We start from the raw sequence: 23,528 nt of genomic DNA, 5'->3' as shown, positions 1-23,528 counted from the left end.
ATAAGTGGATGGTGCAGAGAGCTTGCTGCCCACCAAGAAATGAGCAAGAGATTAGAAATGGTGGACAAAACCAGAGATCAGAAAGAAGGAAAAGAGCAGCAGATCTGTTTGCAGCCCTAGTTTCTATAGCATGGGATAATCAATCACCATAACATCCATACATTGCATTGCATACCATAGCAGCAGATGAGTCTTTGGCAGCTCAAAAAAGTCAAAACTAAGGCTGCAAATGGATTGGATCAAATCTGGGTATGGTTATATCTCGATCCGATCCAATAACAATCCAAGAGATCTGAATTTATCTGGTATCTGGTGGATCTATAAAAGATGGATTCAAATTCAATTCATTTGTATATCTAGATATCCTATTTGAATCTGATTCAATTAAAATATTAGTAAATTTGCATAAGATTAGCATAAATGTCTAATCTTAAATATAGAACAAATGGTATATATCATAAAGGGAAAAATAAGTTAGTATTTTTTTTCTTACCAAAAAAAGAAAATAAGTTTAATATTGGATTGAATCAACCAACATCCAGATTCAATCTGATTAATAAATGGATCATATTTTGAATCCATTTATTTCTAAATGGATACCCAAAACTGAATGAAATGAATCATATCAAATGCTAAATATGTTGGTGAAAAAATCTTTATAGCATCTTCAATACCCATCCAAATCACACATGAACAGTTTCAAACTCCTCTAAAAAGTTGGGTGATTTAGATTTTGCTCCATGAGTTGCTGCATCACCTTGAGTTATATATGTAATTTTCTTGTTCTTTCCAAAAAAACTTAAAAAAGCATTACATCTACATTAAATTCTTCTAGAATTACTCTTGATCAAAACCTAGAGTTCTGTTTTTTATTGGCTTTGTCAACTGCCATAAGGTTTGCTGACATAATCTGATGGTAATGATGATATCAGCATATGGGAAAGTGTGCAATCAACTGCAAAGCCTTGGATCTATGCTCTGGTTACAACCTGTGGCAATTAAAAAACTTGATTAGAGAAGAAAAGAAGAAAAAAGAGGAAAAATAGAGAGACAAGGGAAGAGAAAGTTTAAGAGAGCAAAAACATGAATTGCTAGGCCTTCTTAGTAATATCTATAATAGAAGGTAAAATGATGATAAAAGAAATATAATAGAAGGTAAAATGATGGAATTGTCCTCACACAAAAATATAAATGTCTCTCATGTCTAGATTTCATAACTTAATTTTAGTACATCATGGTTTTACTGAGGCCCACTATAATACTGAAAATGTGTATTAAGCACAACAAATAAACTGGTATCATGGAAGTGGTAACCAGTCAACTGGTATTCATCAAAATTCACAGAGGGGGATTCTGATTAGTCAAAGTTCTTCCAGTATCATACCCTTGTGGCATCATTGAAACTGGGCAATTTTACTATAAATAATTATTATGGGAATTTCTGTAAATATTAAGTCTGAAAGTTGCTAAGATTAGTAATTTGATTTTTTTTGCTACAATAGGATTTCTATAAGTCTTGGACAGAAGTATTTCTAAGACACCAATAAATAGAAATTAAAAAACTCAAAAAATACTAATATCTCAATTATCCAAGAATTCTGAAATTGGTGTAGAAATCAGGAGAAAACTGATTTATTCTCCATTAATTCTTTCCTTGCTTCCATACTGGTTTTAGGAGATACAGTCAAGGGAAAGAATCTTGACCACATTTGTTATAGGGCTTTGACTAGAGATCTGAGTAGCATCTTTGGATGGTAGAGGCTGTTCTTTTTGTTCCTTCTGAAATTTTCTGGAGTATTTGGAAGAAAGGGAATAGAAGAATTAAAGGTGTCCAAAGGTGAACGACCTTTTATACATCTTTTTGTGGATGCTAACAGCTTCATTATAGATTAGGTTTTAATTCTGAAAGAGTTTGTTGGAGTCAGCCTGTGGTGTTTTGGATACAACCGATCCTCCATTTTAGGTGTAGTAATTGGTCCACTATAAAGGATCTTTTGTTGGATCAATTGCCTTATACATATACTATTTTTTTCTCTGGGTCTTGGTAAAAGAAAAAATATGTACTTTTTTTTGATTGGAGGAAAAAAATCAAAAGAAAATGAGCCTTTATAATACAAACCTCAATGTTTTTAGGGTGTTCTTTGCATGCTACTGTTTTAGGGATTGGTTTATGGTTCTAAAGCATGGCATCCAAATTGCTTTGCAAATTCTATGACATTACACACACACACACAGATATATATATATTGGGTTCTAACATTCCCCCAAGTTTTCACTACAAAATATACATTGATGATAAGTTTTGATGATTTTGTTTGTGGAATCGCTTAGCATCTGATTTGCATGGAATGCAGTGAAGCTAATGGAAGGAATGCCAATAAAGTAGTCCTTTATGAGGATGCAGCAAAGAAACAACTTCAAGAATTTACTACTGCATTACGTGGTTGTGAATTGATGGTCCAAGCATGCACTTCTCTCAGTGCTATACTGGATTCTGTTAAATCTCATCTACTCCAACATTTATTGACACCTGGTATAGTTGATTTTCTATCGTTGGCATTGTGATACAAGTCCTATTTTTCATCTCATCTGTAAATAAATGGCAGGAAAAGGTCTACCTGATGTCCATTCCATTCTAAAGCATTTTAAGGATGCTTTTGATTGGATAGAAGCTGATAAGACAGGACGTATTATACCCCATGAAGGAGTTGATGTGGAATATGACTCTGCCTGTAAAAAAGTTGAGGAAATTGAATCTAGCTTTGCAAAGCACCTCAAGAAACAACGAAAAGTACTTGGAGATGTTTCAGTAAGATGCGTGCCGAACTGTATTATCTTCCTTATCTTAATGCCCTATTTTTCTGATGACCAACTTCTTTCCTCTTGTGCTTATTGTAGATCAAATATGTTACAGTTGGAAAAGAGTCATATCTTCTAGAAGTGCCTGAGAGCATGCAAATAACTGTTCCTCGGGATTATGAATTACGATCATCCAGAAAGGTATGTAATGAAAATGGATTAATGTCTGAATTCCATGCTGTTGCTGTACTTTACTCTCTGAAATAGTTATTTGATGTTTATACCATGGTTGAAAAACCTGGGACTTCAGTCTAACTCAGCCAACACTCGGTATGGTGAGTTGGTGAATCAATGAGCATGCCATGACAAGTTGGACATTTTTTTTTTAATTTTACATAAATACAAACAAATGCAGAGGAATGAGTTAGGTTGCAAGCAGAAGCAGGTAGCTTACTGTGAGGACTGAGGAGACTTGACAAGCTTGAATGTGGTGCTTCTTGCCTCCTTTCACTTCTCTACTGTCTTTTCACACCATATTTATCTTCAATTTATTATCTCAATTATTTGAGAAGACCATGAAGCTTGTCAAGTATGATCTCGACTTTGTGAAGACAGTAGACATCATAAATATTTATCTTCATACTTGTACAAGCAGGATCATACCTGTACTTATGATGGACTGAGATTCATTTATTTGAGAGACCATGCAGCTTTTTAGCTTTTGAAGCAAGATCAAGTAACCATAAACTGAATTGTTTGATAGACCATGAAGCTACTATAGCAGTTACATTATTAGAATGTTTGGAGGATGTCTTTCTTTACCATTCCCATAGTGATGAAAGGATTTGGATTCTTAACCAGAAAGGGATATTTTCTTGTACATCTTTTTTTTGAAGTCCTAACCGAGAGCTCCTCTCCCCAATTGAATTGTCTGGTCAACTCCATTTGGAAAGGTCCCACCCCTCCAAAAACACGAGTTGTTTCATTGGGAAGTATTCCATGATAAGACCAATACCTTTGAGAATCTGCATGTAGGAAACCTTGTTGCCTCTTATCTTTCTCATTCTTGTCTCTTTTAGAAGGAACTAGTGAGAACACCTTCATCTACTACACTAATCTCCTGCCATTCTTTTTTAATCCCATCCCAAACAAAGAGGCAAAATGATGTGGAGGTGTGTTAGAGCAGTCATTCTTTGGTGCATGTTGAAATAACTTAGTTTATTTTAAGTTTAGTGCCGCAAGGGCACCTTTGTAATTTTTTCTTCTTTTTTCTGTATGGTCGCCCTAGTATAAATACCAAATAAACTGGCACTGCCAGTTGACTTTTTGTCTCTCTCAATTCTCTCTTCTTCCTTTTCCTTCTTCTCTTCTCTCTGTTCTGGAATCATATCATCTCAGAACCAAGAAAACAGTGCATATGGGAAGAAAGAAACTCGTGAATTTTCAAAGATAAGTTGGAAAATTAAGGTGCACTAGTGGATAACATATTGGTGAATATCATTCATTGGCTAAAAACTTCTTTCAACACTTTTTGTAGATGACATTTTCAGGAACTGATTGGCAATAGCTTCTTCAAAGACAGTAGTTAAAAACAATCAGTAAAATTGGCAATCACCTAATGTTGATAGGATAGAGATGAATTTTGATGGATGCAGTTTAGGAAATCCAATGCCATTTGGAATAGATAGAGACTGGTGATTCAATTAAAGCAGAATTATGGGCAGTGCTGCATGGTCTAAGACTGGCTGTTCACTTTTCTACAAAATACAGGTTGGTGGTTGCTCAATGGTTATAATAGCTTGGCAAAAAACATTGAGTGGAATCATGGAAGTACAGACATGTACTAAGGGAAATATCAAATCTATCTTAAAAAACTAGAGTTCAATTCAGTTGGACTGAATTAGGGCAGAATTGTGGGCATTGCTGCATGGTCTTAGGCTATCTGTGTCACTTGTCTACAAAAAAATACAGGTTAAAGGTGACTCAACGGTTATAGTGGCTTGGTGAAGAGCGTTGAGTGGGATCATGGAAGTACAAATATGTGCTAAGGGAAATATCAAACATATCTGATGTAGGACCAGCTCAGTTCTAGTCCTTAGAGAATGTTGAGTGGTCTTCTTGATCGAAGTTTTAGGGCTGTTGATGGCTGTAATGGCTTCTTGAAGGAATAAAAGATAAAATGGGGAGAGAAAGAAGAGAGAAAAATACCTAGAATCACTCACATGGTGCCTAGAATCACTTTAGGGCATGGGAATCACTCACATAGCTAGCATAAGCTGAAGAAAACTCAATATATTTCATTGCCTTTGTGTAAGTTGGGCAATTGTGACCCTGACTGCAAGTCAATAGCATGCTGATTGTCTCTCATGGGCGGTAACTCATTATTTAGCTCATCTGGTGCCAAATCTGAAAACTCATCCAACACTCAGACCACTTCTTTGGGCATTTCAGTAGGTGGAACAACATCTGGTTGCTTTACCTCCTTGGGTATTACAACATATACAACTCCTATCTCCTTGCTTTCTACTTCAAACTCTTTTTGGAGAGCAAATGCAATGGTTTTTTCTTAGATTCTGAATATGTTCAAGACTGCTATCAGTCTTGGGCACTAAGAAAATTTAGGTTCGAACAGAAGAGAAAGTGAAGAAGAAAGAGGAGGAAGAGTAGTGAGAGAGCAGTAGAACACAGGTTTGGAAGGAAGGACAGATTCTCAATAATCTGCCGCCGCCACTTCAATTAAATATTTATATGTTATGCTAGTTACATGAAAGGACATATCTGCCCTTGGTGTTTACATCATAACACTTAATAATATAAAAACTGAAAAGTAAATAACAGAATAACATAACAGATTGGCTAGGTACATTTTACCCTACGGATAGAGTGTGGGGCCCACATCAGTTTCTCTACACTCCTCAAGTTGGGAGTAAATGCTTATCATTCCCAACTTGGATAGATCTGCTTCTAGCTTCTTTCTTGATATAGCTTTAGTGAGGATATCTGCTAGTTGCATACTGGATGTGATGTAAGGGAGGCATATTTCTTGAGATGAGACCCTCTCTCGTACAAAATGTCGGTCAACTTCAATGTGTTTGGTTCTGTCATGCTGCACTGGATTATGTGCTATATTAATGGCTGCTTGATTATCACAATACAACATCAGAGGCTTCTCATACTCAATACCCAACTCCTCAAGTAGAGATCTTAGCCATAGGATTTCAGCCACTCCGTTGGCCATGGACCTGTATTCTGCTTCAGCACTAGACCGGGAGACAACGCTTTGTTTCTTACTTCTCCAGGAGATAATGCTTCCTCCCACAAGGGCACAATATCCTGAGGTAGACCGTCTGTCATCAACACTCCCAGCCCAATCGGCATCTGTATAGACCTCCACCTTCATGTGGTTATTGTTCTTGAACAGTATACCCCTACTCGGGCATCTCTTCAAGTAGGCTAAAATTCTTTCTGCCGCAAGATGTGTGGTTGTAGGAGAATGCATGTACTGGCTGACAACACTAACAATATAAGTAATATCCTGTCGAGTTAGGTAGAGATATAGGAGCTTTCCTACCAATCGCTGGAACATAACCTTGTCTTCAAGAAGCTCCCCACTCTTTGCACTAATCCTGTGGTTCTGTTTAATTAGTGTATCTGCAGGCTTGACACCTAACTTTCCAGTTTCTGCCAACAGATCTAGAACATATTTCCTCTGAGAGACAAAAATCCCCTTTTTGGATCTAGCAATCTCAATACCCAAAAAATACCGGAGTACACCAAGGTCTTTCACCTCAAATTCTTGATGAAGGAGCTGTTTAAGGGACTCAATCTCATGGCTATCATTCCCTGTAACCACAATATCATCAACATATATTGCCAGTAGTGTCAAGGAGGACTCCACCCTCTTGATGAATAGAGTATGATCTGACTGAGTCTATACATAATCAAACTTCACAAGGGCTAGTTTGAACCTATCGAACCAAGCCCTAGGTGACTGTTTCAAACCATATAAAGCCTTGTTGAGTCGACAAACCTTCTTACCTGTTTCTGCATCATAGAATCTAGGAGGCAAACGCATGTAAACTACTTCTTGCAGATCTCCATTCAAAAAAGCATTTTTCACATCCATTTGGTATAAAGGCCAAGTGTGACTTGCTGCAAGGGATAATAGGACTCGAATGGTGGTCATCTTGGCTATCGGGGCAAAGGTCTCCAAATAATCTATGCCATAAGTCTGTGTAAACCCTCTTGCAACCAATCGAGCTTTATACCTCTCAATGGACCCATCTGCATTATGCTTCACAGTAAATACCCATCTACATCCAACTGGTTTCTTTCCTTTGGGCAGATCAACTATCTCCCAGGTATTATTTTTCAACAGAGCATCCATCTCAACCTACATTGCATCTTTCCATTCCGGGACGGATAGGGCCTCTTGCACTGTTCTTGGAATAGGGACATTGGAAATGGAACTAAGGTAGGACCTGTAGGTAGGAGATAGGCGATCATAGTATAAAAAATGGGAAATACAGTGGGCTGTAGATGTGGTACAATGTCGTTTCCCTTTACGGACTGCAATCGGAAGATCAAGGTCATTTGTAGGAGGTGAAATGGCAACAATAGAGGAAGTCTCTGTGGGTCCTGGGACTGTAATGCCTGGACCTAGAGCCGCAGATGAGATTGGAGTTGGCATGGACTGTTGATGATCGGGATCAACCTGCCTGCACTGCTTGTGATAAACCCTCAACTCCTGATCCCTCTGACCACCCTCACCATTGCAGCTTCCCCTCAACTCTTGATCCCTCTGGCCGCCCTCACCATTGCAGCTCCCATCACCCAATGGAGTAGGTAAAGGAACTACCCCACTCTCACTGCTCTCCCCTTGAAGACAAGGACTTAAACCCCTACTCTCACTGCTCTCCCCCTGAGGAGAAACCCGAGGATAATAGGGTGTTTCCTCAAAGAAAGTGACATCCATGGAGACGAACTTCCTCCCTGAGACAGGATCATAGCAGCAATACCCCTTTTGAGTTTGTGCACAACCAAGGAAAATGCATTTGGAGGCCTTGGGTTCAAACTTGGAGTGGTGGGGTCCGAGAAGCTGAACAAAGCAGGTACAACTGAATGCTTTAAGGGGAATAGAAAACAACTCATGTGGGTATAGAAGGGAAAAATGAGATCTCAAATCAAGAACCCGGGACGAAATCTGATTAATAAGATATAACGCCGTGAGGATAGCATCACCCTAGAAGCGAATAGGGACATTGGAGGTAAACATAAGACTTCTAGCCACCTCCAAGATGTGCCTATTCTTCCTTTCGGCAACCCCATTGTGCTAAGGTGTATGAGGGCAAGAGCTCTGATGGATAACCCCATGATTAAGAAGGTAAGATGCCAATGGCTTAGCAAAGTATTCCTTTGCATTATCAGATCTAAGAACTTTGATCTTGGCATCAAACTGGGTTAGGATCATTTGATGAAAGTTTTGGGTTAGGGTAGGAACCTCATCTCGTGAACGCATAAGATAAACCCAAGAAAATCGGGTATGGTCATCAACAAATAACAAAAAATATCTGTACCCACCCATAGAAGGAATGTGATATGGCCCCCAAACATCCGTATGCACAAGATCAAAAGGACAATTACTCCTTTTATTACTAAATGAATAAGAGTTTCTACAATGTTTAGCAAACTCACAACTTTCTCATTGCAACTGGTACAACTCAACAGACTCAAACAAATTAGGAAACAGACTCTTTAAGGACTGAAAAGACAAATGGCCCAATCGGTTATGCCAAAGCATAACCGAGCTCACACTCTGGGAAAGAAGTGACCTCTTACCCATTGACTCTTCCTGATGAGAACTCTCCCCGAGCAGATAGATCCCATTCGTCTCATGGCCAGTCCCAATCACCTCCTTCGTCTTCAGGTCCTGAAAAACACACCGGTCATGGAAGAAAGTTACTGAGTAGTTCATGTGTTTGGTAATACTACTAACTGAAAGGAGGTTAGTATCAAGCTTAGGAACATGTAAGACAGAAGACAAGGAGATCGTATTTGATAACTTAATGCCCCCCTTCCCAGAAATAGGAACCAGGGAGCCATCAGCAATAGATACTTTATCCCTACCAGATAACAAATGGTAAGTGGTAAACAATGAAGGCAAGCTAGTCATGTGGTCGGATGCACCTGAATCTATTACCCAACAAGGTTCAGTAGTACCTGGAGTTGAGGCATGGTAGGCTGAAGATAGAGTACCTGAATTTACGGTTGTAATCTGACCACCCATCTCAAAAACACTACCATAACTGATGTTCCCAAAGCTGCCTTCTGCCTGATTTTTAAACTCCATCACGGTCAAGTCTTAAAACAACAGTTGAACTACCAATCACAATAAAAAAACAGTATAGGCCTGATCTGTATTCAAAGTGTATGTGCACAAAACTGAGATAACTCTGATCTGAAATCAACTAGCAACCACAATAGTAGCTGTTCGTAGAGCTCTAACCCCTTAAGAGAGTTCAAAAACCCCAAAAAACTCTGAAAAACAGCTTAGAAGTAGGTCTGATATGCTTGGCAAAATTAGGGTTTTAATCAGTCCTTAAAGCGAATTCTCAGTCGTACACTCCAGATAGCACCGTACGGATAAGGCTTGTATTAGGGGTAATATGAAACCCTAAAACTGATCAATGTTGAGGAGAGAACTATTAGGGTTTGCCGTAGTATTAGATCACACGGTTCAGTCCTGTACTAGGGTTTGCCGCAGAGACAAAATCCTAGAGAATAGAAAGATAAAACCCTAGAGTGGTTCGGCCGCCCTTGCTAGATAGGTCCAACCTATCTTCTCTGAGAGTACTTCTCTCAGAAAATAAAAAAAAAAACTTACAATAGGATGTTGTTCGCTGCCTTCCAAGGTCACCCGAACCCTAGTCTTCTCTGATCCTTCCTGACCACCAACACTCTGCGACCATAACAAGCTTCCAACAGTTGTTAGCACTTCTGGCGATCTCCAAGAATCAGTCTGCGAACTCCACCCTTTCAGCTTCCAGTCCTAGGAGATTCGTATGTGGTCGGTTGGTATTAGACTCACATGAGAAACCCTAGCTTGGCTCTGATACCATGAAGATGTTCAAGACTGCTATCAGTCTTGGGCACTAAGAAAATTTAGGTTCGAGCAGAAGAGAAAGTGAAGAAGAAAGAGGAGAAAGAGTAGTGAGAGAGCAGTAGAACACAGGTTTGGGTGCCGCCGCCACTTCAATTTAATATTTATATGTTATGCTAGTTACATGAAAGGACATATCTGCCCTTGGTGTTTACATCATAACACTTAACAATATAAAAACTGAAAAGTAAATAACAAAACTAGAATAACAGAATAACATAACATATAGACTAGGTATATTCTACCCTATGGACAGAGTGGTCCCACAGCTGTGGGGCCCACATCAGTTTCTCTACAGATTCAGCAATGGGCCCTTGGGCTGTAATCTCCTTTTGAGGTGGTCTGGCATGCCTTTTAATAACTTTCGATGACATTGGCTTCATGATAACTCACTTCCCTTAAATAGGAAGTGATAGGTGTTGTCCCTTCCACAATGGTTGATATCCCTATCATGGTTTTCAAAATCGGACCGGACTGGACAGTCAGACTGGAAAAACTTGGAACCGGTCAGGTGACCAGTTCTGTTTTACCCTAGAACCATTATTTTCACCAAAACCGTTGATTTGGTCAGCAAACCGCTGACCCGGGTGTTCGAACCATTCAACGGTTTAGCCAGTTTTTAATTTTTAATTTTTTTTATAATATTTTTGTTGAAATGGGCTATCTGTTCAGTTCGAATGGTCGGACCGTTCAACCTGGGAACCGGACCTCTGCCCGGTTCGTTGTCTGGGTTGGTTTTAAAAACCTTAATCCCTATCATACAACCAAGGCCTTGCAAGCAAAATGTGTGTAGCATTCATGGGAACAATGTCACACCAAATAGAATCAGAATAACTACCGTAAGAAATAATAGCAAGGGCTCGTTTAGTTACCGGAATTGTTCTCTTATCAACCCAAGCAATCTGTGTCAACTTTAGCCGATCCACAGTGACTTCAGAAATCACATTCATACTACTGCCACCATCTATGATAAGCTTACAATACTTGTCTCAACTTTGTACTATAGTTTGAAATATTGCTGTACGAAGCCAATCTTCCTTGATTTCTTCCTTTGGGGATGTAAGAATACGCCGAACTACACCAACATAGTTGCTGTCTTCATCTAAAGCATCATCCATAGTGAAGAAATAATCCTCTTCTTCAGCTAAGTCATCACCTGGATCACCTACTGTTTTAATGCCTTCTTCATAAATGATATTAAGGCTTTTGGTAGGACATTGGTAAGCCATATGGCCCTTTCCTCCACGTATAAAACAACTAGTATCAGGCTTGTTTTTTTCAGTAACACCACTAGCAACTGATTTATTCTTATAGTCATCCCCTTGATAAGGTCTTGACCCACTATGCTTATTAGAGATGGCATTAGAATATGCTGGCCTAGAAGTCTTTCCCCCATCAGCTTGCTTATGAGCTGCATACTCCCAGCTTGTGATACAAATTGTCTTGTATTTGTTTGCTTTACAATCTTCTCATTTTTGACAGCAACTTGATAGGCATCCTCTAAGTCAAAGACTTGAGCAGTTACCATCTCTTTCTTGATTTCAGTCCATAGTCCATTCTTGAATCGAGCCAACTTTTGTCTCACTTTCAGTAGTATCACATCTAATAGATAATTCATCAAATTTATGCATGTATTCAACTACAGATAGCGTACCTTGTCTGAGGTTAGTCAATTCCTCACATAACTCATCTTGGAAGTCCATTTGGAGGTATTTGTCTCTCAAATGTTTCTTCATTTCCGACCATGTAGAAATAGGACCATCACCACTATTCTCCAATTGTCGCTCCATGCTTCTCCACCATACTTTAGCATGACCGCCAAGCTTTATGCGTGCAAATCTGATCCTCCGATCATCAGTCATGTCATACCAGTCAAAATATTCCTCCAGTGTAGCCAGCCAATCTGAAAAGATTGAGGGTCTAGATCTCCATTGAAATCAGAAACATCCACCTTTACCTTCTTAGTTATATCATCTGCATAACCATCATGTTTAGCTTGTTCCGTCATCTCATCAAATAGATTTCTGAGCGATGCTTCTTGATCAATCCCTTATTTCGGGTTCGATTAACTTGTGCAGGTGGTACCCTTGTGCTGTTTGCAGCTCTTTGTCATCCTCTAAGATTAACAGATCCTTCATCTTCACCATTATCATCTTCATGGACAGCTCTGTTGTTTCGTCCTCCATCCCTTTCATTGATTAGAGGTGCTTATTGCTGTATTTCTTCTTCTTTTTCTTCTTGAAGTTCTTTTACTTGTGCTTCAAGGGTTTCAACTCTCTTGCAAAGGGTAGAAATCAATGAATCTCTTTGTGTATCAGTTAGCTGAACCCTATACTGCTTGCCACTACGTGTAGCCATGATGATAACGGCTTATAACCTTGGCTCTGATACCAATCTGATGTAGGACCAGCTCAGTTCTAGTCCTTAGAGAATGTTGAATGGTCTTCTTGGTCAAAGTTTTATGGCTGTTGATGGCTGTAATGGCTTCATGAAGGAATAAAAGAGAAAATAGGGAGAAAAAGGAGAGAAAATACCTGGAATCACTCACAGGGTGCCTAGAATCACTCTAGGGTATGGGAATCACTCACCATAGCTAGCATAAGCTGAAGAAAACTCAATATATTTCATTGCCTGTGTAAAACGTCCCTACATATTTAGACTCTAAACTCATAATAATCCTAGGAGTCAAGTTAGATTCATAATAGTCTTAGGGTAAAACCATTAGAGTCAATAATCCTAGTAGGATTCAACCTAAGCTGTCATATCCTATTTCAATTCAAAGAAGACTCAATAACTCCAATCCTACTTATGCAATGACTCTGAAATTTTAAACATAAACAAACTATAACTGAACAATTTAAACCCTATCATTGGACCCACATAAAATGACAAAAAATACCCTTGATATTTCAATTCAGTCCAAATCCCAAGTACCATTACTATGCTATATTGGGACCTGTTGTAAGGCCTTCTTCTTTCTAGAATAAGTCTTCAAGGGTGCTGATCGATTCCTATCACTATCTTTAGAATATGGAGCTTAATTCAGTTGGACTTCAAGGTCAGCTAACCATCTAGCTGACGGTTTGGCAAAATCTGGAGTGTATGGGAATCATATGTATTGTAGCACAATACCAATGCAACATAAGTTGTTCGTGATGGGGTTAGCTGAGGCTAGACGCTTAAATTTGTAATTGTATTTACAAGCAATAAGATTCTGTTGTTATTACCTATCAATAAATAAATAAATAAATGAAATTCTGTTGTTTCCAATAAAAATCTATAAACTGAATTTTAGTCCAAGTTTCTATGTTGCCACAAAATAGACCTTAGTATACTTAAAAGAACTACTTATAGAATTCAAGTAACTTAAACAAATTTAGAACCTAAAAAAGTCTTTATTAAGACAGGCATTCTCATCATGGATCTACATCGTGTTTGTATTTTGGTCTTTTTTGACAAGTAAAAGGAAAAAAGTTATCAGAAGAAACTTTGCCAGTAGCTGTCACTAATTTCTTCAAACTCCAGCATTTGTCTTCAAAACGTCTCCTTTTTGTGAACTGCAAGGAATGCAGAACCATAGAAGCTTGGCCTTCTTACAACCTCCGAGCCTTCACCAGGGGAATCAGGTTGGAGATATCTCACCCCAAACAATGCAGAAAATAGCTTCCAGATGAAAACAGTCACCTGCACCGTATGAACAGGTGAAACACAGATTCCTCTTGCTCTCTGCACATGCTAGCAAGACAGAAACCTCTACTCTTAAGGTGATCTGCAGTGAGTACACTATCCATAGAAATAAGCCATGCTAAAGCTTCCATCCTCGGGGGCACTGGGTTGCCCCAAATGCCCACCCTCTGATCAAGATCCAGATAATTCTTGCACAGTGCTGAGCAGCAAGATTTGACTGTATATTTGCCATTAGAACACTCATTCCACCACAGCTCGTCTCTCGAATGGTCTGTAAGTGCCTTGTAAATACATTCCTCCACCTCTCCTTCGAGCAATGGTCTCCTGAACCTGACACCAAACCCTCTGATCCCCATGTCACTCAAAACATTGGCTGATGGTGACCTCATGCTCAGAGAGTCTATACAGCCTTGAACACTCCTCCATTGGCTTACCCACCCCACTCCAATCATCTTCCCAAAACCTTATCCTCTCCCCATCTCCTGGTTGAATTTCATAATACCTTTCCACACACAAATCCCATAAGAAGCCCTAATCTCCCTTGATCCCCAACCAAACCTAACCACCCCATATTTCCCCACCACCACTCTCCTTAAATGATCGACTCTCCCTCTCCAACCCAAACCTCCACAGCCATTTCCTAGGAAGAGCTTTATTAAAAAATCTCTCTTCTAATCCCCAAACCCCTCCCTCTTTTGGTCTACATACTTTATCCCATTTAACCAAGTGAAATTTATTGGCACCCCCTCCTCCCACTCCTTCCCAAAGAAAATCCTTTTGAAGTTTTTCCACCCTCTTTGCTATCTCAGCTCCATTTTGGTCATTACCCTCATAAAATAATGCCTGAGTTGCAGTTCTGTGTGTGTGTGTTTTGGGGGGCTTGTTAGTTCATTGATCAACTCTCTATTGCTACCAGAATGAAGGTGATTGAAGACTTTGTATATTAATTTAATGTGAGAACCAGATATTCTGGTATTCCATTTGTATTCACTTCCCACCAGTTTATCTGGAATCTTCACTGTTCTTTTCTGGCATGTACAGGGATTCTTCAGGTATTGGACTCCAACAGTTAAGAAGTTATTGGGAGAACTTTCTCAAGCTGAAGCTGAAAAGGAATCTAAATTGAAAAGCATTCTTCAGAAGTTGATTGGGCATTTCTGTGAGCATCATATTAAGTGGAGGCAGTTGGTTTCTACTACTGCAGGTTATGCTCCTTATGCATATGCAGTAGCAACCTTATCTTAATGCATGCACACATCCAGTATCATTACTTGTCTAAGATGCATATGCACTCGATGTATGTATTATATGTTATATCACATCTGTTGCAATGTATAGTACCTTTTCCAGTGTCTTGTTTTATGCTTCTGGTTTACCTTCCACTTTCACATATTGAGTCTTTGGCATTTATGTCAACAACCCAGCGTTTGATAATGGAACTTCTCTTGTGGATGAGTAGTGCTCGTCCTTTGATCCTTTCAAGGAAATATTTTGCCCCTCATGGAAGGCACTGGAACTATGTGGTGCATTGAGTATTGAATCACAACCTTTTTTATCCAAGAGAGGAACTTGCTTTCTGTAATTGGATTTCCCCTGACCTATGCTATAGTCTATCCTCTTGCTGGTTTGACTGCGAAATTGAGATATATTCAACAATTTTATAAGCTGTTTACGGAAGTATCCTGTTCATATTGTCATCTTGTGGTTTTCTTTTCATAGTAAATAATTTTGGAAAGTCATTCAAAACCTGGACCCATTTTCAAGGCAGGCCCCACTTTTCTGACTCATTGGCAATTTATATATTTTGGTCCTTGTTTTATCACAGTGCCATCTTGCTTTTCTTTCTTTCTTAAATCTGAGAAGTGAAATTTATCTTGAGTGCATGTCTAGAAAAATAGAACTGTAGTATGGCATTTGAAGTTATGCATAAAGGTAAAAAAGCCGATACTCCACATAATTAGACTTTTGATCTTACATGGCTGAATATCAACCGATATGTGCTGCAGAACTGGATGTTTTGATCAGTTTAGCAATTGCAAGTGACTATTATGAAGGAGCCACATGTCAACCAATCATCTCAGGCCTATCATGTTCAACTGAAATGCCATGCTTGTCTGCAAAAGGATTAGGACATCCTGTTCTCAGAAGTGATGCTCTAGGCAAAGGTACATTTGTCCCTAATGATGTATGTATTGGTGGTTCTGGAAGCCCCAGCTTTATCCTTCTCACAGGCCCCAACATGGGTGGTAAATCAACTCTTATTCGCCAAGTCTGCCTGGCTGTAATTTTGGCACAAGTAAGGTTCTCTCTTGTGAGTTATCGGGTTACCCTGGTCCTATGAAACTCTTTTCACGTTTGTTTTTTCCTTCCCAGCTTGGAGCAGATGTCCCAGCAGAAAGCTTTGAGTTATCACCTGTTGATAGAATTTTTGTTCGAATGGGTGCAAAAGACCACATTATGTCAGGCCAGAGTACATTCATGACAGAACTTTCAGAGACTGCATCTATGCTGGTAATTTTCCCTCTGAGATGTAATTGCCTACAACATACCATTTTTGCTTTATCCAAGATATGGTAGTTCCCTGTGACAAGCCCATTCCTACACAAAAATGGTAGCAGAAAACTTGAATTATGATGAGTAGGTGAATCAATCCATGCGGTCTTTAGAGACCAATCTATGTTGTTGTTATTAAATGGGAGGTGGGGAATATCAGAAGATGGCTTCTTGGTTGAAACTTTGAATAGAAAAAAAGATCCCTGGGTTTTACATTCCTTCTATTTTATTTGCATTTTCTGTGCTATGTAGTAGTGATCATGGGCCGTCAATGCACACATAGGTAGTCTGGGCTAGAAATGATCACTCCTAGTGCCAAGTAATGATCCTATTCTTGTTGATCAATGCAGTCTTCAGCAACTCGTAATTCACTAGTGTCATTGGATGAACTTGGACGTGGGACATCAACTTCAGACGGGCAAGCCATTGCGTAAGTACCAGAAGATGAGTTCACGTATTTTTATTTTTAAAGGTGGTGATTTGGGGCACATCCTATTTTTGGTAGAAAGGGGATAACTTCTAATCATTAATCAAGATACACAAGTTTTAAAGGACAGGGCACCCCTATATATTGATTTTTATTATTTTAAATAGGGGCATGTTTATCTTTTCATTAGGGATGTGACTGGGTTTACAAAAATCAGTTGTGCCAAGTGCTCAAGTTACTCCAGTTTTCAAGTATAACACGAGTCTCTATAAGTGGATTCACTTTAACTTCGAATATAGCTGAATAAAATACACATCATAAACTGTCCAGCTAAGCTCAACTTGTCATTTTTTTGTTCACTATACTTTCAGAGAGTCAGTTCTGGAGCATTTTGTCCAGAAGATACAATGCCGAGGAATGTTTTCTACTCACTATCACCGGCTATCTGTGAACTACCAAAAAGACCCCAAGGTATAGTTTTGGTTCCGATTGATCAATCCACGTTCTGAATGTAGATGGTAGTTGCCAACTTGCCATACTTGCAAATTGCTGGTGGGCATTGCTAAGAGAATCCAAAGATCATGGATCCAAATGTAAAATTTATTTCCTCTGATGGGTCTGCATTGAGTGCGACTGCTTCTACTGGCACACATTCTAGGGGAACTCTGTAATTATGAACCCAGATATGCAGATCTTACTGATTTAGTAGTCCTTTGAAAATTATGTCAGTGATCTAGAAAACTCGATCTAATGCATGCCATTCTCTGATCATATTGAATTTGACCTGCAAGTATCTTTTTTCATGTGTGAATTGGTATTTTATTTATGTTCGCTATAACAGTTAAGACCCGATGTTGGCTGCTTTCTGGTTTGACAGCTGTATGAAAATTTTGTTTGACCTACCCCTCAAATCTTGCAATGTTAACTACAGGTGTCACTGTGCCATATGGCATGCCAAGTTGGGAAGAGAACTGGAGATGTGGAAGAAGTTACATTTCTTTACAGATTGACACCTGGTGCATGTCCCAAGAGTTATGGTGTTAATGTTGCAAGGCTGGCAGGTAATGTATTACCTTTACGTTTATTTTTTTTGGTAAGACATGGAGGGAAGTAATATACCTTTTGGATTAGTAAAACATTCTATTTATAATGGACAAGGCATGGTTAACTTGGCTGCTGAAACTGCAAGACTAGTGCGATTTGAGTTGTTCTTGGCTTAGGAAGCATGTATATATTTTTGGCAAAATCCAGAAGTAGTATTTGATACTTGGCTTACTAAATAAATTTGTATCATGAGAAAATATCTGCCTATGATCGGAGATTTGGTTGGTCTCTGGTGATTTGTAGAAAAAGAATGTGGTCATATCCGATGGAACTTTGGTTTTTCCCTCCATTATGGTCTGAACTAAAACTATATCTTGCAAAGACCGACTGTAATTTCGATGGGTGTAATATTTTCCCAGTTGGTCTTATTACTTGGGATATGGCCCATTCTAAATGATTCATAGATGGGTCAAAACTCGGTGGATTTCTTTTTTTTTTTTGGGAAGAAAAACTTCCGTAAATGAAGTGCGATATCCATAACTCTCTTTTTCTATTTGCTAGGTATATGATTATCTCTTCCTGTTCTAATCATGGCTAGCATTTCAGGGCTTCCTGACACTGTCCTTCATAAGGCTGCTGCGAAATCAAGAGAATTTGAAGCCATATATGGCAAGAACAGGCAGGGATCTGAGGTTCAAGTGTTCACTGAAAGTTGGAATAATGAGTTTGCGGTTTTTTTCCAAGATTTATTTAATGTTTTAGCGAATTCAAGTTGCCAGGAGTCTTGTGAGGACAAGAGTGTTAGGTCGTTAGTTGAACTTCAGCAGAAAGCAAGGTCAATTGTGGAGGGAGGTTGATGGGTAAACTGCAATGCTGATTTGCTTTGGTTTGTTTTTGAGAGCCTAATTTTGCGCAAGTAAAGGCTCTTCCCTACAGCCTAGGCTGTTAAAAGTGATAGGAAAATTCTTTTTTTTTTTCAATCGTGGAGCTCGGGTTTCATGGTTCAAAACATGCTGGGCAAGACCGATTGCTGTCTTGTATGTTTTTGTAAAGCAAAGGTGTTAGTTGTAATTAGCTATATATGCAACTAGAGCTTTGGTTACAGAAAAATGTACATGTATAGACTATACAGTCACTGATTTCTTGGCCCTTAGAGAGCCCACCTGTGCCTGAATTTACATGATCCAATGAAATTCGGGATACGGAATCTGCTATGCTCTATTAATTTCGCATTTATTGTTTCATGGCCATGGTGTGAATACGTTCTGTTAGAAATAGTTGAAACTTGAAAGCATAAAGATGTGATAGCTCCGTCTTTTATTTTGCGTATGACTTATCAATCAAATGAATCTTGTTTTTAGACTATATCTACCGAGGTAAGTCTTTTTAAACGACCTGGGGACCTCGTCTAAGTTACCATTTGACAAGTCTTTTTTAGAAAAAAGTTTTCTAACATCCCAGATGATTAAAAGACTATTGTGTTTTTGGGGTAGCCTTTAAAACAAAGACCGTTTGATGAACAGCTTGGTTTATTGGGTTTTTTAAAAATATGTTTAGTGGTTATTATGAAAGATTAGAAAGCTTCATTTGAATCTACTTGAAATTTGGCATTTTTGGTCTTTTCATATCGTTTCATACACGTCCTGTTTTTCCGGTTTTTGGTTACCAAACAAAGAATTTACTAATTTACCAAAGCCTCAAAGAAGGCAACTATGCGGCAGACTATCTGGCTAAGAGGGATCACAGTCTCAATGCCATATCAGGGAAAATCAAGACAAGGAATTAGACTTATGTTTTGTTGATGCTTGGGGGAGACTCCATGAGAGGATCCTAATCGTGTATCACAATACTACCAAAGAAAAAAAGAGAATTTACCAAAGCCCAAAAGACCGTGTAAAACACCACTTAAATTTGTCTCTATTTGGCCAATCCTAATTGATTGATGTAATTGCTGGGATAAAAAAAAATGACCATTGTAGCTTCAGCATGCACGGCGTGTAACCTTCCGAGAGTTCCAGATTTCCAGGGTTGGGAAAAGAAAGAAACCAAAACAACACATGGAATCAACCTGATTTTATATTTCTTTTCGTATGAGTGGAAGAAAAAGGGGCATCAAAATAATGCTCCTCTCTGACTTTAAGACGAACAAAAAATTTAAAATAAATCAAAATCATTAGGAGTGTATCTGGACCGTATTGGGTAACTGCGCTTCTAAGTCTACTTCCAGTTCCTCTTCTTCATCGTTGTCATTATAGTCATCGTCATCGCTTTCTTGAAGGGGTGAGGCATCATTCTCAGACTCCTGAAAATGGGTCTTAGTAAGGATTAATTTACCAAAATTTTTTACCAACAGATAGTAAACTAATTGGTGATGCAAACTTGTATCCACATTTTAAAGTTTTGACTTGCCATAAACTCTCTACATTTTTTTTTTACTTTCCTTTGGAGTCTCCACTGGAGGGCTCTTGCCACCTGGCAAATTCAAAATCTGACCTCACTTGAAGAATTCCTTGCACCAAATTCTCACTCTCGTGTATGAAAATGGTGCATTGCATTATAACTCACAAGAAAAGGGGGAAAATTGAAAGTATTCTGAGACTTGAAATTGTCCAGGAGAAGAGTTTATGGGACTCACATGATGATGCTGCAGGTTGTTTTGAATCGCTGCAGCAATTCGTATCAAGATATAAAGCGGGAGAATCACTCCACCGGCCCTTAGAATACATACCTGCACACAATTTTGACCGAAATTAATCAATTAGCTCGATCACCAATTCACCATCTTGATCCCTATCAAGTGCTGAGTGGTGATGGAATGAATGTAGTGCGCCAGAGAAACACTCTCACTTACTGTAAGAATTGTGAATACATATTGGTCCGTTCCACCCATAAGCACTGATAGGAGGTGTCTCACCAGCAGAAGCATCGTAAACTGCCAAATGCAATCAGAACCAAAGAAAATTCAATTTCGGATTTTCCCAAAAATGAACATATTCATTTACTGTTCTCAGCTTTCCAGGTGGCAAGCATGCAAGAAATAGCTAGGGCCCACAGATTGTATTGGTAGGTTTAAACTCGTACAGAGAGTTGCATGTTTGCCACGTGGCCAAAATTTAAAGCTTTTCATATGCCTCCACGATTTTTTTTTTCATTGAATAAAAATGTTTTTTAATCCACAAAAAGGCCAAAAAAAGGGGGGGGGGGGTCGAGAAGAGAAGATTAAAATGAAGAACATTTTGTAATACTTACGGTGAGAGCCACTGATCTACAGCAAGAGGCGCTTCTCTCGGCGGCAGCTGAACACTCAGAGTAGTCGGTATCGGCCATTCTGCCTTCGGCTACGACGATTGCCATTAATCTTGGGTTGCGGCTAAGATGCTGCATCTGCTCTTGCTCTTGCCTCGGAACCTCCAAGCTTCCCCTGTTTCGAATTTCAGAGTTGAAGAGGCGCATTTTAGTATAATGGTTCTGTTTACAGAAATCCGTTATTTACAGAAATAGAAAGAAAAAGAAATTACCTGATTGTAACAGTTACTTCTTCTTGTTGGGGCTTTTTTGGTGGTGCTGTGTACCCAGGTTCAAATTTCTGCAACATGAAAAAAAAAAATTCCCATAAATAATCACTTCTCATAACTTCAACTGCATCATAGCCTAGCCCGTTGATCAAAATTTCTACTATTTCCAAAGGAGATCGAGAGAAAAAAAAACACAGATAAGAACTTCATTTAAAGTCGAAATTTCTATATAACAGAACGAAGAGAGACCGCAAAAAATTCAAATTTCTGAGCCATATACGTCAACATAAGGATAAGTGAACTCGTTTTCTTACAGGAAAACCATAGAAATAGACGCCATGATCCCACCCTTTTCGTGGTACAAACTATTTGTCGTCTCAAAATTGGTAGGCTCAATTTCAAATCAGAAAGGGTATGAAGCTCCAGGGAAAACAGAATAAACCAAAAACCCAAGTAACATATAAAAAAAATCATTTACAGATGACAGGACCCTATTTAAAATACCACTTTCCGTTGAGAGAAATATGGAAAAAACAGGGAAAGTTACAATCTTTAACTGGAAAAGCAATAATCACACCTAGAAAACGGTTGCTAATCAAGAAAATAAGATAATAGAATACAAATAAAAAAATTCTGGAAAAGAAGCCATCACCAAATAGCCCAAATCCCATAGAAACGGATATAAACGCAGCTTCAAAAGGAGAAGCACAAGGAATACCATTCGAATATTGAAAAAGTCAAATAGAAAAAAAAATCGAACTTCTAAACTTTACCAGAAAACACATAAACCCACCCTCAAGTCCACAAACCCAAGTCTCGAATGAAAAAACATTGGAAAAGAAACTCAAAATGCAGGGGAACCCAGATATGAGCTTCTAAATTCGAACCTGTAGGCATATTTCACAAGTGGTGTTACCCTTCTCGTTGCACCACCTCTGTATGCACTCTCTGTGAGCGAACTGAAAGAACAAAAACGTGTAACCAGGTTATGAGCTTAAATTCCAAAACAGGAGCTTCGAAGAACATCAATTCGTGAATGTTCTGAGTTTTGTTCATCACCTTAACCGATCCGGAACAAGCACAGGGAGCTTCCAAGTTCTTGGAGCTATCAAGTTCTTCTTCATGGCAGATTCTACACTGTAAAATTGCAGAAGGGGAGGAGGAGATGCTTTCCTCCGCAAACAGTACAACTTCTTCATTCTCCATTTTCAAGTGGTCTCAGCCGTTCTCTCTCTCTCTCTCTCTCCTCCAGGACTTTAAATAAACAACAAAAAGAAACGTTCCAAAGCTATCCTTTTAATTATCTAAAATGACAAATACGTCCTCTTAGACCTAGGCAACGAAAGCCCTGGCTCATGGAGGGGACTCTGAAAGAGCCGAAAAGACCTTGACTACTGGCGAAAGAGAAGGAAAAAGAAGACTGGAGTCTGGAGACACAATTATGGCTACGAAGCATGCACCCACTTGTTATTTAGTCAAAATAAATAGTTAATGGCACAACAAAAGTCGGAACCAACCTACGCGGTTTTGATCATCCCAGCTGCAGCCCCCCCTCAAAGACGTTCTAGACCGTGGGAGGGCATTCTCGTCAATTCATCCTTCCCCTTTCAACGTGCCTCCGTGTTAATTTTGAAGAAGGGATGGATCGAGATTCCAGATGATGATTATATTATTATTTTCTTTCTAATCTACGTTTGAATGGGGTGTTTGTTTGGTTGGTGAATAACGGATTACCAGAGGTTTTCTGTTTAAACTTTAAAATTTGAATTGGAGGACCGGGCCTCTTTGGGAGAGGGGTGCGAAGGATAAAAAGATGCGCACCGGAGGAACACGATGATGTGTGATCGGGTATTTCCACTCTTTATAATTCATCTTCAGCTTTTCAATGCTGACAATTTGTGCTTATCCTCTCTCAAACTCTTAATCTTATCGTTTCGAATAACACACACACACGATTATTGAATTGATTGAGAAAGCAAGCGCCAGCAAGTAGCAGACATGAGGGCCCGAGTGGATCGCGTTAACTTGCGCCTTATGCTTTGTGCACTGGAGATAAGGGGGGTGTTAGTGTCAGGTCGATCTCAGCCGTCCATCGAACCGCCATGGGTTTCGATGGTGGCCCACTTTTCCGCTCTAAATATATAATTCAGTCATTCAGTGTTTTTGTAGCATCCAGTTCTAGTCGACTCTTCATCCTTAAGGTTTAAATAATAATAATTAATACTTTTTTTTGGTGAAATAATAATAATAATAATAATAATTAACACAAGAGTGGTTGTTAGAGCAATCCAACGAACAGATTAACGGCCACGAGCTAATTCGAGCGAACAGCGAGAGAGACTTG

The 23,528-nt window shown here is 39.0% G+C and overlaps 2 protein-coding genes across 4 annotated transcripts in view; one reads left to right on the top strand and one right to left on the bottom strand.

Moving 5' to 3' along the window:
• Positions 1 to 18,890, top strand: part of MSH6 (MUTS homolog 6) — a 33,594-nt gene extending 14,704 nt beyond the window's left edge. Inside the window, exons 12-21 of one of the 2 annotated variants that reach the window (XM_088975560.1) lie at positions 2,355 to 2,533; positions 2,607 to 2,809; positions 2,899 to 3,000; positions 14,687 to 14,849; positions 15,652 to 15,941; positions 16,019 to 16,156; positions 16,549 to 16,628; positions 16,997 to 17,096; positions 17,557 to 17,686; positions 18,276 to 18,890. In XM_088975560.1, coding sequence (XP_088831686.1) covers positions 2,355 to 2,533; positions 2,607 to 2,809; positions 2,899 to 3,000; positions 14,687 to 14,849; positions 15,652 to 15,941; positions 16,019 to 16,156; positions 16,549 to 16,628; positions 16,997 to 17,096; positions 17,557 to 17,686; positions 18,276 to 18,526 — 1,636 coding nt within the window. In that variant the 3' untranslated portion in view covers positions 18,527 to 18,890. The remainder of the gene's footprint in view (positions 1 to 2,354; positions 2,534 to 2,606; positions 2,810 to 2,898; positions 3,001 to 14,686; positions 14,850 to 15,651; positions 15,942 to 16,018; positions 16,157 to 16,548; positions 16,629 to 16,996; positions 17,097 to 17,556; positions 17,687 to 18,275) is intronic. The other variant, XR_016109359.1, reaches the window with a different exon arrangement.
• On the bottom strand, positions 615 to 22,640 carry LOC148867696 (uncharacterized). Of its 2 annotated transcripts, none has more exons than XM_088975562.1 (7): positions 22,244 to 22,640; positions 22,072 to 22,143; positions 21,188 to 21,255; positions 20,919 to 21,090; positions 20,521 to 20,601; positions 20,305 to 20,397; positions 615 to 989 (listed from the first exon to the last, which is right to left on the bottom strand). In XM_088975562.1, exons 1-7 carry the CDS (start codon positions 22,388 to 22,390, stop codon positions 972 to 974), a joined length of 651 nt encoding a protein of 216 aa, XP_088831688.1. In that variant the 5' UTR covers positions 22,391 to 22,640; the 3' UTR covers positions 615 to 971. The 2 variants fall into 2 exon arrangements, with proteins under 2 accessions (XP_088831688.1, XP_088831687.1); XM_088975561.1 differs by lacking the exon at positions 615 to 989 and adding an exon at positions 19,730 to 19,971.
• Between the last annotated feature and the right edge of the window lie 888 nt (positions 22,641 to 23,528).

Source organism: Nelumbo lutea, chromosome 3, assembly GCF_056320005.1.
Source record: "Nelumbo lutea isolate HS-2025 chromosome 3, American lotus-T2T, whole genome shotgun sequence".
NCBI lineage: Eukaryota > Viridiplantae > Streptophyta > Magnoliopsida > Proteales > Nelumbonaceae > Nelumbo > Nelumbo lutea.
Note: the sequence above shows the minus strand (reverse complement) of the source record. Positions and strands in the feature narration are given on the sequence as shown.

Excerpts from the sequence above, each read along its gene's own strand:
- LOC148867696 (XM_088975561.1), bottom strand. The coding sequence starts at position 22,390 with ATGGAGAATGAAGAAGTTGTACTGTTTGCGGAGGAAAGCATCTCCTCC. Across the intron at positions 20,398-20,520 it reads ATGTATTCACAATTCTTACA|GTATGTATTCTAAGGGCCGG; the intron begins GTAAGTGAGAGT and ends AATTGTGTGCAG. Across the intron at positions 19,972-20,304 it reads ACAACCTGCAGCATCATCAT|GAGTCTGAGAATGATGCCTC; the intron begins GTGAGTCCCATA and ends ACCCATTTTCAG.